Raw genomic sequence first — 13,930 nt, forward strand, 5'->3', positions numbered from 1 at the left:
CATTAGCATGTAATAGTGACAAACTACTCTACATTATAATTATTTTGTCCCCTATATGAGAGCAAGATAATACACATTCAACTCATTAAGATGCAGTCACTCTCATCCACAATAATAAACACTCAATAAATACCTCACTGAAAGTGTGTTATTATCACCGTAAAGGCAAAGTCTTTGATTTTGTGTATTTTTTTTCTTGTCATGGATCCCATTAGATCATGCAGGCGTGCCTAATGTTGTGGCCAATAAGTGTAGGTTGAAAATCAAGGAGCTTTTTCTTGTTGTTCCTGTCTACTGACACAGATAATGAAATAGATCGTAGCAGAGAGGGAATGCTGTTCTTGATTTTTCATTTAAGATCAACTGCCACAGCAGTGTATGCAGTGTGACCTTAATGTTAATATGTTGAGGACAATGTTCGAGATAAGACTGTAATAGTGTAACTGTGCATCATGGAAGCCCTAGGACTGACAGCTTGTGTGTTGGTGTCATGTGTCTGGCGGGGCTAAACAGACGCTTGAATGCTGAATGTCTAGTTTAGTGAGCGTGTGTCCTCTGCTCAACACTAGTAGGTCAGTGGCCCTGAGTGGCTCATGGAGTGAAAAAGGCCGCATGACGCTGTTATGTCTGTGAGGAAAATCATCTTGAGCCAAATTGCTGATAACTGCAGAAAATCCTCTCTGTGCAGGACAACTGGAGCATGGTCGACAAACTCCAACCTGTGTTACGTGAGGACAAATGTGAGAAAACAAGAGGTTCTATGAGAAAATGAAGCGTGTGTGTGTATGTTTATACACAATATTTGCTTGTTAGCAGTGTGAAATGAGGGCATTCTTTACATCTGAGTAGGACAGAAGACGAGCTGGCAGCAGAAGTGGGCTAAATAACTGTCCCGTGTTATCAAAAGCCCTCTTGTGTTTGTGAGGGCAAGAGGGGCAACGGGAATGTCCATGTGACTAAAACGTGACAGCCACTGCTCAAACATAAGTTAACAAATTGTTGCCCCACTAACCCCAAAACAGAAATGGAGAGTGCACGGGACTGGAACGGCAGCAAACTTTGACAACGGTTGTGTGTCATGTTGTGCTGCTCATTTTTCACTTGTTGACGCTGTCCATCATTGGCCCCTCATGTCTGTGCAGCGACATGTGTGCTTCAGCCTCTGTTCATAGATGAAAGAGGGATTGCGCTTGTGGTCACATGCTTGCTGTAGGGCTATAGACCAGGGCGCTCATTTCATGGATGACAACCCTTACATGGTGTCCTTTGTGTGCATGCTTGTGCTGAGTTTGTCACATTGTGCACTTTTTCTGTTTCTGTCAAAGGTGAACGCAAATTTCTGTTGACTTGTGTAGGTGATGTGTGCGTGTGTGTGTGTGTGTGTGTGTGTGTGTAAAGGCCTAACACCAAATTCTGGGCCTCCATACATAAGCTCCTGAAGGGCCCCCTGTCTCAGCCTAAATCCACCCCACCCCAGCACCCCACACACACACACGCACACGCACACACACACATACACACTGCATTTACATGCATGCATTATTGCATGAATTTGGTTGAAAGCGGCATTTTAACATTACTAATAGGGTATTTTGCCCTTTATTCAATGGTCATTGAACGCACCATAGTGCTATGATGCAAAAGTGAAATCCATACATAATTTTCTCCTCCTGCCACATATAGACACGTAATTTTCCCTTTCTTCTATCACCTCATCCTTGTTCCCAAGTGCTGTGTTCAAATGCATAAAGGTGATGTTTGATGCCGTTATGGCGTCTGCGGTGAGTGCAAATGATTGCTGGCTGCACTTACCGTTGTTGAATTTTCACAGGAGAATAATCAGTTATGATGTCGGTTTTTATAACTGACATATTGAAATAAAATAACCCTCCACTCCCAACATTCCCTGTGTGTGTGTGCGTGTCACAGAAATAGCTTCACCCACTCCACAAGGATTTTGAGCGGAATTAATCACAATTCACAATTTTTGAATGATAGAATGAATGAGGTACAACAGAAGTTAAGTTAATGTGAGCTGCATAAATAAATTACGTTTAATGGACAGTCACAACCACAGTCATTTCATTGCAATGGCACGTCACCGCTACAAGCATGTGCTGCAATGTTTACATCAAATGTTGGTCCTCAAGACATTTTAGTAGGATTTTGTACAAAAACGAAGTAATTAATAGAGGACTTACTATTTTGAAGAGCTGCTTGTTTTGATAGCATAATCGCCTCGCATCCGGTTGCAGTCGCCATAGGCTCAAATGAATGGGGGTCAAACAAGCATAGTCGTAGTCAGACATCAAGTGAAGTCGCATACATGTGCTCTTCTTGCATGTGGAAATCGTTCAAATAGGGATTTCGGAAACGGTTACTACTAAGACAGCCCATTATGAAGGGAAAAAAGTTCAAGAAACAACCAAAAAACACAGCGAAAGGTGGTTGCTGAACCTGTCTCTCGTTGAGTGGAGCCGAGTCTGAACACTCTCCAGTTTGCAGTGACCAACAACAAGCAAAATTTATACTAAAACCAAAGGTTAAACATTGTTGGAACTCGAAAATGCTCATAAAAATGGGAATTGCAGAAATAATTTGGAATAATGATGGACACATACAAGAATGTACTCATGCAGACTGACTTGGTGTAAGAACGCAGATAGACATGTTCTAAGTGCTATTTTAATCTGATACCTTCATTAGGTCTGGCACGGAAGATAAGCTTTCATCACAGTTTGATTGCCTTGCTTTCAACTACTTCATGTCTTTATGCAGCACACCATGCACACTCACACAATTAGAGCAAAACATTTCACGAAAATATGCCAAACATTGTAAAAACATACTGAGTGTGCATGTGGTCATATTGAATGTTTGCCCCCCATGCGTCATACCGGAAGAGACGCAGACTGCCCTCTAGATCACGTGGTTGCAACTCAGCAATAAAAATTGATTAAATGTCAATTGTGTGGAATTCAATGTTGATTAATTTTGACTTGAAGCGACTGAGGCAAAATGGGGTGCACTACTTGCTTGCAACCAGTAGAGGCGCTGCTGATTCAGTCTTATTGATGTAACAATACTGTAGTGTCTTAAGTCTTTGAACCCAAGATGCAGACAGGAGACAGTGTTGCGAGAAAAGGGGGGGGCATTAATGCAACAGAACAAGATTATTATAGAGTTATTTCTTTGTCCTTTCATTGTAAGAGAAAGGCAGTAGAGTAATTTCATTGGGGAATGAAAACAATAAAAATAATTCATTCATGGCTTTAATAAGTGTTTAATTGCTGTGCACCATTGGGGTTTTATTGAGTCGTTTTTCTTAATGAGTCTTGTATTTCCATGTTGTCATGTGCACACTTGGTATGCTTTGTATATTCTGAAAATAATATGCCCTAAATCCTAGTTTCCCAAAGTGGGGGTATGCAAATTGTCATGGGGGTACGTGAATAAAAATTAAAAACAGTGTGGCTACATTGGTGTCTGAAAGCCGAATGCTCGCAGTGTTACGCAGAGTTATTACGCAGTGCGCTTGAATGCCGCATCACGTGAACAGCACCTGCACAGCCAGGGAGTTCAGTGCAGAAGAAAGGAGTTCAATGTTCTGTGTGTGTTATATGAACAAAAAAGTTAAATAATTTTATTCCATCCCTCCATTTTCCATGCCGCTTATCCTCACTAAGGTCGCGGGTATGCTGGAGCCTATCCCAGCTGACTTTGGGCGCGAGGCGAAGTACACCCTGGACTGGTAGCCAGTCAATTGCAGGGCACATATAGACAAACAACCATTCACACTCACATTCATACCTATGGACAATTTAGAGTCGCCAATTAACCTAACATGCATGTTTTTGGAAAGTGGGAGGAAACCGGAGTACCCGGAGTAAACCCATGCAGGCATGGGGAGAACATGCAAACTCCACACCGAGATGCCTAACGGAGATTCAAACTCAGATCTTCCCTATGTCCTGACTGTGTGGCCAACATGCTAACCACTAGGCCACCGTGCGACCCTAGAATAATAATGTATATAATAATTCATTAAACATGTCAAACAGGTGAGAAATAATTCAGAGCAATATGTTTTATTGTGTGCTTATTGTGGTTTATGTTTTTAGTGTGCAGGGGTAAGGGGGTATATGGCTTCAGGTCAAATGTCTGAAGGGACTGTGAAAGTTTGGGAAGCATTGCCCTAAACCTAACCACCCAACTACATTGAAACCATGGCCAAATAGACCATTTTTAGCGTGGTTTCCCAGTGGCATTTCCGTGTCTATGTTTGTGGAGTGTGTTGCGGCAGGACTTGCAGACTTTTTGGAGGGTGTCAGTGTACTTGTGTAAGCTTTGTGTGCAAACCCCGTAGGGATCCACTCCCAAACAATTGCACGTCCAGCCACAACACACCATGCGCTGCTGGAAATTAGTGCTTAATATTTTGGATGATATCCTACATAAACCTATTGAGTGCATGTTACACTGAAAGTGTTTTGACCTTGAGTAGATGTGTAGAAATGAGCGACAGTGATTAAAAGAGAATGGAGGAGTAGTTTGGGCTGTGGCTGTCTTTAAAAACTCCTGGAAACAACTGAGGTGAGCTAAAAGCCAAAAAGATCGACGCAAATAAACCAACACATAAACAGCCACACTGACTGACATTTTGTTCTACTTTTGTTTAAGGTCGTGTTGTGTATACAAATACATTTCAGTGGCTGAAGGGTGAAGACGAAGGCGGTCTAAATGAGCTCACATGTAAATATAGGTTTTTGCTGTACTACATAGCAATTAGAGAGAGATGGCGGGACAAAGAGGGAGCCAGAGATCATAGCAGGGGGATCATGAGGGGATATGTGTGACTGCGTGCATCGATGGGGTGAGCAGGTTCAGAAGGTCCCATGTTGGCCAGGGAGGGGGCCCAGCAAGTGTTCAGGTGCTAGAATCCTCCAGCAGAGCCAATGCTGACCATGGGTCTATATCAAGAGCTGGCTTGGGTTTCAGCCCCACGCGGTGATGGAGGATTATTCCGAGAAATAGCCTGGAATAACTGTTCCAAAGTGGCTCTAGCTAATGAAGAGGCGGAGGGTGGAGAGGGGCGATGGATGCACCTATACGCCCCCTTGAGACTGTCAGGAAGTTAAAAGGGAGCGTGTCTGGTGACGACTATACAAATGAAAATTCCAAATCCTGCAGCTCTGTGGGCAGACCACACAGTGCTGTTGCTTCAGAAGACAAATAGTCCAGCAGCTATGCACAGGAATCATTATACGCTACTGTATATGTATAGAAAGGTGTGAAATAAGTAGACTGGTGTCTTTGTCGTGAGGGAATACATAGATAAACAAGGTGTTTTGAGCTATAAGCACACCTGGGGCTGTGTAAGTATCATCACAACTCTGGGATGGGCTGGACTTAATTCATCAGCACAAAAAAGCTATGTCAACACTCACAAAAGTGTGTCCTACAGTTTAAAGAGTGTGCACATAGAACACCTATGACCGGAGGGACATGTACACATTCTTACGTAACGTGGATGATGACACCAAACTGAGCCATATAATTTTTTACAGTGGCATGCAGGACATAAACAGCGACACCTTACATAAACTATTTGAAGTACAATTATTTCACGTGTGATGTAATATTACAACAGGTGCAGATAGGCCTGCGATTCATAATGTTTGCTTGCACGGTTAAATTACACATTTCAGTTTAAGATCCAAATTGTTTGGTGTTGTAAAATGAAGAAGGAATTAACTGAGGAATTGAAAACTGAAGAACATAAAATGGATGGCTAAGAGATCCTTTGCTATAGCAAATTGAGAACCAGTTAGTGTCCATGATTTATTTTTCATGGTTAAAAGAAGAGATACTGTACAGCGTTTCAAAAAAATAGCACATTTATGGACAGTCCACATAACATTTATCACCTTTATACTCACTCACAATATTCAGGTATTCATTTCCGAGCAATGATTCCCAAACTTTTTTCAGTCCCGTACCCCTTCAGACATTACCCCCTACCTCTACTCCTGCACACTTAAAAACATAAACCACAATAAGCACACAATAAAACATCTTACTCTGAATTATTTCTCACCTGTTTGTTATATTTAATGCATTATTATATATATTATTATTAGATTTTATCATTTGCAATTTTATGTATTTATGTATTTATTTATTTTTATTTTAATTTACTTTCCATCCATCCAATTTCTATGCCGCTTATCCTCACCAGGGTCGCCTGGGTATGCTGTAGCCTATCCCAGCTGACTTCAGGCGAGAGGCGGGGTACATCACTGACACCTATGGACAATTTAGAGTCGCCAACATTTCTTAGGAGGAAACCCGAGTACTTGGAGAAAACCCAAGCACGCACGGGGAGAACATGCAAACTCAACACAGAGATGCCCAAGCGAATATTCGAACTCAGATCTTCCTGATCTCCTGACTGTGTGGCCAACATGCTAACCACTTGGCTACCGTGCGGCCCATTCATTCAATTTACTGAATAATTTTTTAAAATTTAATTAATGTAATTATTTGGGGATTATTATACTATAAAGACATACTTATTAGCTCATACAACACACACAGAACAATAAACAACTTCCTGTTTGTCTCCCTTTCTTCTGCACTGTACTCTATGCTGTGCAAGAGCTGTTTGCATGACGCATTCAAAAGCACGGAGTAAGGAGATAGAGAATAGGAGCAACATATTTGAAAATACTTTGGAGTGTAATGAAATGCAATCTACACGGCAAAAGTGAACCAAATGATATAATATGTTAAATCTACACTGGTAATACATCTCTGGCACGGTCAGCCAAAATTAATGAAATTTAAGATCAAGTATTCCTAAATTTGAGGCATTTTTAATTTGGCTTGTTTTGGTATTTGAAATATATGTATATCATTGGAATTGGAATTTAGGTTTTCAACTGAAAACGTTTGGTAATGCTTTTTTAAAATCAAATGCTACACCAGTATGACATCTAGTGGTGATAGAAAGAACTGTCCTTAACGTGTTAAGTCCTTAAACAGCTAAATACAGTGTACATTATTTAATGTTAATTTCGGCAATTGCCATTTTCATATGCAAATATACACAAGCAAATGTTTTTGTTACCAAAACCTTTTAAAATGAGCAACTATACTTGAGTGTCTACTCATCACTAGTTTTCCTTTTATGCGTTATTTCAGAACTAGTTATCAACCATTTTGTTAGCACGAAAAAATCGTGACAAGAAGTAGTTGATACATTTATAATGTTTCACAGTGGCAACCAAAACCTGGGTGTGGTCTGCTATGAAAATAAGTTTGATACCCCTGTTTTAGTGTTTTGCATTAGAATTAAGGCTGTCAAACACTGTCCCTTGTGGAAGCTTGACACAAATAAAGAAAAAACTATTTTTCAAAACCGCGATAAGCTAATTTCAGGCAAAAGAGCAAAGGAGCAAACATAAGTCTGAGTTGAGCAGAAAACACGGCAAAACATTACCCAGAAAATCACTTTTTCGGTGAGAAGGAAAGGCCCCAACATGTGGGAAAACCCTGATTTAAAAGAGATCTTGACTTGAAACCTACACAGCAAATGAAAAAGGGAAATGACACATATGATAATAAAAAAGAAACAGATATGGGTATGTGTGTGACATCATTTGGAAGTACTGTATGGGCATTGGCTGCCAATCACTTTAACAACTTTCCAACCTTGGGCTGCCTGTGGGGCGTCTGGTTCGAGATTACTGGCTCTATTTTTATCTTTTCAGCTATTACTACCAAAACAGCACCAGTGGCGCTCCACCGAAACTCATCATTTGACATCATTTTTGGATTCACTTTCATTATGGGGGTATGGTGTTCCGCCAAGCATATCAGGAACTGACCAAAAAACAAAGTTTGGCCATGGTTGTGAGCGCCATGTAACGACTCTTCTTCTCCTTTAAGCACCGGAAATGAGACCATGACGTCAGCGGTAAAACCTGCTCCGACTGGGTGACTGGCTGGCTGGCCCTCGGAAAAGTGAAGTCTTCGCCGTCACTGCTACCCAACTTTCCCCTGTGCTTTGTCCGTCTTTTTTGTTCGACGTTACGACGCGCCTCTGTAAGACTTTTTAACTGATGTTTTAAAAAACAAAACAAAGTTCCTTAAGTTTTCTCGAAGGAACCGGCGTGCGGCGGCCACTACCCGAGATGGATAAGCTAACTCATAGCTGACTTGTTAGCCGAAAAGTCATAGGTCAAGAATAGGAGCGAATAAGCATGCTAACAGCTAGCTAACTTAGCATTCTGCCAGCTAACCGAGCGACTTTGTTAGCCCGTAACGTCAGACGGAGCCTGGCTGCTGTTTTGTCTCCTCTGGGCCTGGTTGCGACACAATTTGCCGGAAGAAGACCCTGTCTTGAAAAGGGACTACAGTATTAAACCGGACCGGAGAGGTGATTGCTGTTGTTTCCCCCCCAGACAAACAGAATGCTATCGAACGCTCAGAACCAGCCGCTCTTTCCCAACCCGACCGGACAACAGAATCCCGCCGGGCAGCAGAACCCTACGGGTCAATTTCTTCCCTTCCTAAGCAGACCCACCTTACAGATCAAAAAGAACGCCATTATAGACGACTACAAGGTGACCAGTCAGGTGCTGGGGCTAGGTATCAATGGCAAGGTGCTTGAAATTTTCCAGAGGAAGACCGGGGACAAGTACGCTTTAAAGGTAAGCTGGATTTGTTTTCATGAAATATCGGATGTGTCTACTCAATCTAAGTGGGGGGAAAAAAGTGTACCCTGCCCTCGATGTTGAGCTATCTTCCTGCCTAAGTTGAGCTGTCATAACTTGCCAAAGAAAGCACACAGGTTCAACCACACACTCCATATATGTATGCATGTTTGTACTGTATGTATTTACGTTTGTGTGTGTGTGTGTGTGTGTGTATATATACTGTGTGTATATTTGGCAAAAGTTAGTTCAGCACTGTCATAATAATTAGGCTTCTTTTTTGTTACTGGGCAGAAAAAAATCATGTTTCATATGATATGGCTGCTTTTCTTGTATAACGTTTTAGCATAACTGACTTGATTAGTATTAGTAAAACATGTTTGTTTTAAACAACAATAAATTGCAACCCGAGAGCTCGAGGACCGTTTTTTTAGTAGCTGCAGCATATTCAAAGATGATAAAAGTCACACACCCACATCATAATATTTTGAAGAAGGTTTAGGGCCACAGTGAAAATAAAAAATTAAAAAATAATTAAAAAGAGTATATATTTTCACTGTAGCGTACATGTAGCATATATAGCAAACATGACCTAAAATGCTTAACAAATACAGTACAAGCGCATCTCAATAAATTACTGACAAATCAATGGATGCAGGAGCCGCTTATTTGATCTACGTTTTTAATTTTGGAAAAAGTCTGGAGAAAAAAAGGGTACCTTCCGTTTTCCTGTATCGTCGGAAAAAGTTCAGACACCCCTGTTTTCGGTGAAAGACATTTTATAGGAGGGCACCATTGTTTGGAGTCCAGAGCTGAACAAAACATGTGATGCTGATAGGATTTCTCAATTGGCCCAGGCAGTTTCCACCGCCACCAACCGCGACTATGACATGATCAAACTATGTCAAGTATTCTGGTGGTAAAATAGCAGGAACTCAAGGTTGGTCAATGATTGATAAATGTCAAATGTTACATACGTACATACAAAGGTGGTACAGGCAAGGTACTGTTTTTGTTTTTTGTTTTTTTTACACACTTTTTTTTGTATCCCCTACATACAGTTGGTAAAAAAATTTATTGCGTAAAGTATTTCACGAGTAAGTCAGTGTGAAAAAGTGTATAGTTGTTCAAACTGTAATGTAACTTCAATAACTGGGTCACTGCTCCCCACATATGTCCTCCTTTTTAAAATGCTGCAAGTGTCGTCAAGCACGAAGTCAAATATTTAGACAAAAATGGGAGCTTATATGAATTTCTTTGATACCTTTAGTGACATAAAAAAACTGTTTATGTTGTTTGCTGCTGCTCAAATCAAACAAACATGTTGCTTTTGGAGAATAGGTGCACCTTTTGTCATAAGTGAATTGCTTACAAAATAATTGCAGAAGGGATTAGTATGTAGCAAAGCTTCAGCATGGCCTGGCCTTTTCAACAATGCTGCACAAATCAGATCTAACTGCTGTCAATAGCTTTTATGTGATTGAGTTCCCAATATGTTACACGATTACATCATGCCATACATAGAGGGCTCCAGGCTAACTTTTTTTTTACTAGTAACACAGTGGCCCCCGACTTAGAATTTTAGCATTGCAAGCAGAAAATTTAAGGACGCACACCAAAATTGTCTTGCAAAGTAAATATTCACATTTCCTCTCATTTTAACTGTATTACTGATAAATACTTGAAGAGTAAATCGCAAATGTCTTCTCTAACCACCCTGTTTCTGTCACTAGCTTCTGGAAGGCCTATTTGGTGGCATTATATCCACCTTAAAATGAAATCAACAGTCATAACATGTTATGGCTGTATTGAGGTAGAAATAAATTATTGTGCACAACAGTCAACTACTGTGCACAATTATTTATTCCTCCTTCAATATTTACTGTAGACCAGAAACATCCAGCCTGTCATCACTCTTAACAGCTTAATCATTATCATTATCATCACATGTTGAGTTCAAACATAGTTTGATTTAAAGCAGGCGTTCCCAACCATCCAGCCGAATCAGGCCATGAAGAACTTTTAGAAGCAATGATAAAACAAGATCTGTCCTGCTTAAAGAGGACAGTACAAAACAGTTTACGTAAATTCAGTGTCTGGGTTCATGAGTGCAGGTGTATCCAATTTCCAGTACTACTAAAGCTATTAAAGCTTTGACAAAAAGAAAGGAGAGATGAGCTATGTGTTTTATATGACTGGCAACTAGGGATGTCCGATCAAAATTGTTGACTTCCGATCCGATTTTTTTGTTTTATAGTCTTGCCGATCTGGTACCTATCCTTTTTTAAAATGTTTTTTTTAATAATACGATTTTTTTACAAGCATGAATTTGTGGAATTGAATATGGTTAGGGCCGCACGGTGGTCTAGTGGTTAGCATGTTGGCCACGCAGTCACAGTCTGGAGATTGAACCTGGGTTCGATTCTCCCTTGGGCATTTCTGTGTGGAGTTTGCATGTTTTCCTCGTGCGTGCGTGGGTTTTCTCTGGGTACTCCGGTTTCCTCCCACATTCCAAAAACATGCATGTTAGGTTAATTGGCGACTCTAAATTGTCCATAGGTGTGAATGTGAGTGTGAATGGTTGTTTGTCTATATGTGCCCTGCGATTGGCTGGCGACCAGTCCAGGGTGTACCCCGCCTGTCACCCAAAGTCAGCTGGGATAGGCTCCAGCAAGCCCCCGCGACCCTATTGAAGAGAAGCGGCATAGAAGATGGACGGATGGATTGATGGATGAATATGGTTATGAAATTAGCTCTTCAAAGCATAAAAAATAATGCTACCTGAATTAGTATTATATATATAGCTGAATTTACCTTTTTGTTACACATCATGACATCATAAGTGTTGTTTGGCATTTCTAACAAACCTCTGTGAGTCAGGTCCCTAATCCGGTAAAAGATAAAATTAGAAAATATTAGCGTGCAAAATACTTTGAGTAGGACTAATCATTTGGCATGGTGTAATTTTTAGAATGAATTACTTTTTTTTTCCGTTCGTTTGTTCGCTCGCTCATTCATTCATTCATTCCTCAGAGACAGTGCGGAGTCAGCGGCTTCACGGCTTCTCCTCTGCTCAGCTGAGTGGAGGATTGAATAAATGAGCGAGCGAACGAGTCAAGGCGGTGAGGCGCTGGACGTGCTGCCCGGCCGAGGTCCCGCCCTCGAGAGTGATATACCTCACCGTGATTGGTTCGTTCAGCCGAGGTCCCGCCTTCTAGAGCGATTACCTCACCGTAATTGGTTCGTTAAGCTCCGCACACGACAAGTGTCTTTCGTATCAAACTTGCGGGCCTCACAAATATTAATCTTTCATATTAAGACGGGGGCCACGAGTCTGAGACCCCTGGTGTAGGCTGCATACGCTACCACTCATGGATTTGTGACTCGCTAAGGGCATTAATAAAGTTGCTAATAAAGTTGAATCAATACAAGTTGGTTCCATTCCCAGTGTGACAGTGCCCTCTACTGGTCAAGCTGCAAACTTACCTGCAAATACAAACACGACAGGCTTTCCTCCTCTCCATCTCCCTACGCCAAGAAGACAGTTCTGTCTCAAGGTATGTTGACGTATTACGACTTGTACAGAACTTACAAATAACGTGTGTGAACGAGCGTCAACGATCGCATAACTAATTGCCCGCGGATGCGGGACGTATGAATCATACGTTGACATACGTGTAAAAGTTTTATGCAGGCACAAAATTTTTGGACGACTAGGACGTACTACGTCGTACGTCTAACATTTGTACGTCTAAAAAATATAAATGTATGTCTAACGTTTAGTAATGACAAAGACAAAAGAATGATTTCTGCAATGTCTTTTTTTCCATTTTGGCGTCGCTTTTCCTGTTTTGTCTTTGTAATTACTAAATGCAATGACAAAACGAAAGTGGAAAAGACAAATACAAAACAGGAAAAACAACGGCAAATTGGAAAAAACAAAGACAATACAGAAAAAACAATGACAAAATGGAAAAAGAATGACTACATTTGTATATTTTTTTTATTATTGATTCTCTTTGTATTTCCACACATATTCCCTTTTAATTTTGGCACTCCTGTGATTACATAGTCAAGCTGCTAACTTATCCGCTAATGCAAACACGACAGTCTCCATCTCCTCTCAGCCAAAGCTTGCCAAGAAGACAGTTTTGTCTCAAGGTATGTTGACATATTACGACTTGTGTGTAACTTACAAATAACGTGTGTGAACGGGTGTCAACGATCGCATAACTTGTTGCCCGCGGATGCGGGACGTATGAATCATACGTTGACATACGTCGAAACGTTTTGTGCATGCACAAAATTTTTGGACGACTTAGACGTACTACGACGTATGCCGGCGTGCTTCCGTGTGCTGTTAACATATAAAACTTACCCATAACTTATTCGACGTACGCCAGCGTATTGGCCAAATTTTTCCTACGTTGGCGTAAGCTGGCTAAATTGTCAAGGTGTGGCAGGTGTTGGCCTTTGGGCATAAATTGTGAACACCGGCAACATGCTATGCATTCGTTGATATAAGTTGTCTTTAAGTTGGAGAAACGTTCTATATAAGTTACTAATACGTCATGTTTACGTTGACCTCGTTACGAATACGCTATTTATAAAGTATTTAAAAATATATATTTAAAAAACTGTCGGCAGTTCAACGTATGCCCTCAAAATGATCACGTCAGGCATGCACTGCCTAAATCGTCAAGGTGTGACACGGCCCTAAGGTTGGTTAATACAGTCACAGAGGAAGTGCATGGCCATTTTCCAGTCATGAGATGTAAAGAGAAAGGAAGGAATAGGAGGGAGGCCGTGAGGAAGGAAGAGGTTCTTTGTTGCCACACCTCACTTTATCTCATTCACCCAAACAGCTACACTTGTAAACTTGTCCCTTCAAAACAACTTACTGCTAAAGTCCTGAAAGAACTTTCAGTTCAGTTGCAGTGTCTGGTAGTGTATGTTTATGGCTATGTCATGGCTATGTTTACATGACGATGACGAGGCAGAAACAGAAGATTTTCTCTTTAGTTCCTTTCCAATAGTCTGTGTCTGCATTTCACATAGGTGAGTTTGAGATTTATAAATTTTACAAATTTACAAATAAAGGGACCTTGTCGTGCCCAAAATGTCAGCACTAAATGTACACTGTATGGAGATGTTATTGATCCAGTTACTCCATTGTTGTTTTGATTGTGGCAAACATGTAAATGCCTAGCCTG

At 40.9% G+C, this 13,930-nt stretch overlaps 1 protein-coding gene across 3 annotated transcripts in view; it reads left to right on the top strand.

The window, feature by feature from the left end:
* The window catches only part of mapkapk2a (MAPK activated protein kinase 2a), a 50,994-nt gene that overhangs the window by 12,411 nt on the left and 24,653 nt on the right, over positions 1–13,930 (top strand). For 2 of the 3 annotated variants that reach the window (XM_054784487.1, XM_054784488.1), the window contains exon 2: positions 8,466–8,714. In XM_054784487.1, the coding sequence (XP_054640462.1) occupies positions 8,466–8,714 (249 nt within the window). Of the gene's footprint in view, positions 1–7,842; positions 8,107–8,465; positions 8,715–13,930 lie in introns of those variants that run through there. The other variant, XM_054784490.1, reaches the window with a different exon arrangement.

Source organism: Dunckerocampus dactyliophorus, chromosome 8 (genome assembly GCF_027744805.1).
Source record: "Dunckerocampus dactyliophorus isolate RoL2022-P2 chromosome 8, RoL_Ddac_1.1, whole genome shotgun sequence".
Lineage (NCBI taxonomy): Eukaryota > Metazoa > Chordata > Actinopteri > Syngnathiformes > Syngnathidae > Dunckerocampus > Dunckerocampus dactyliophorus.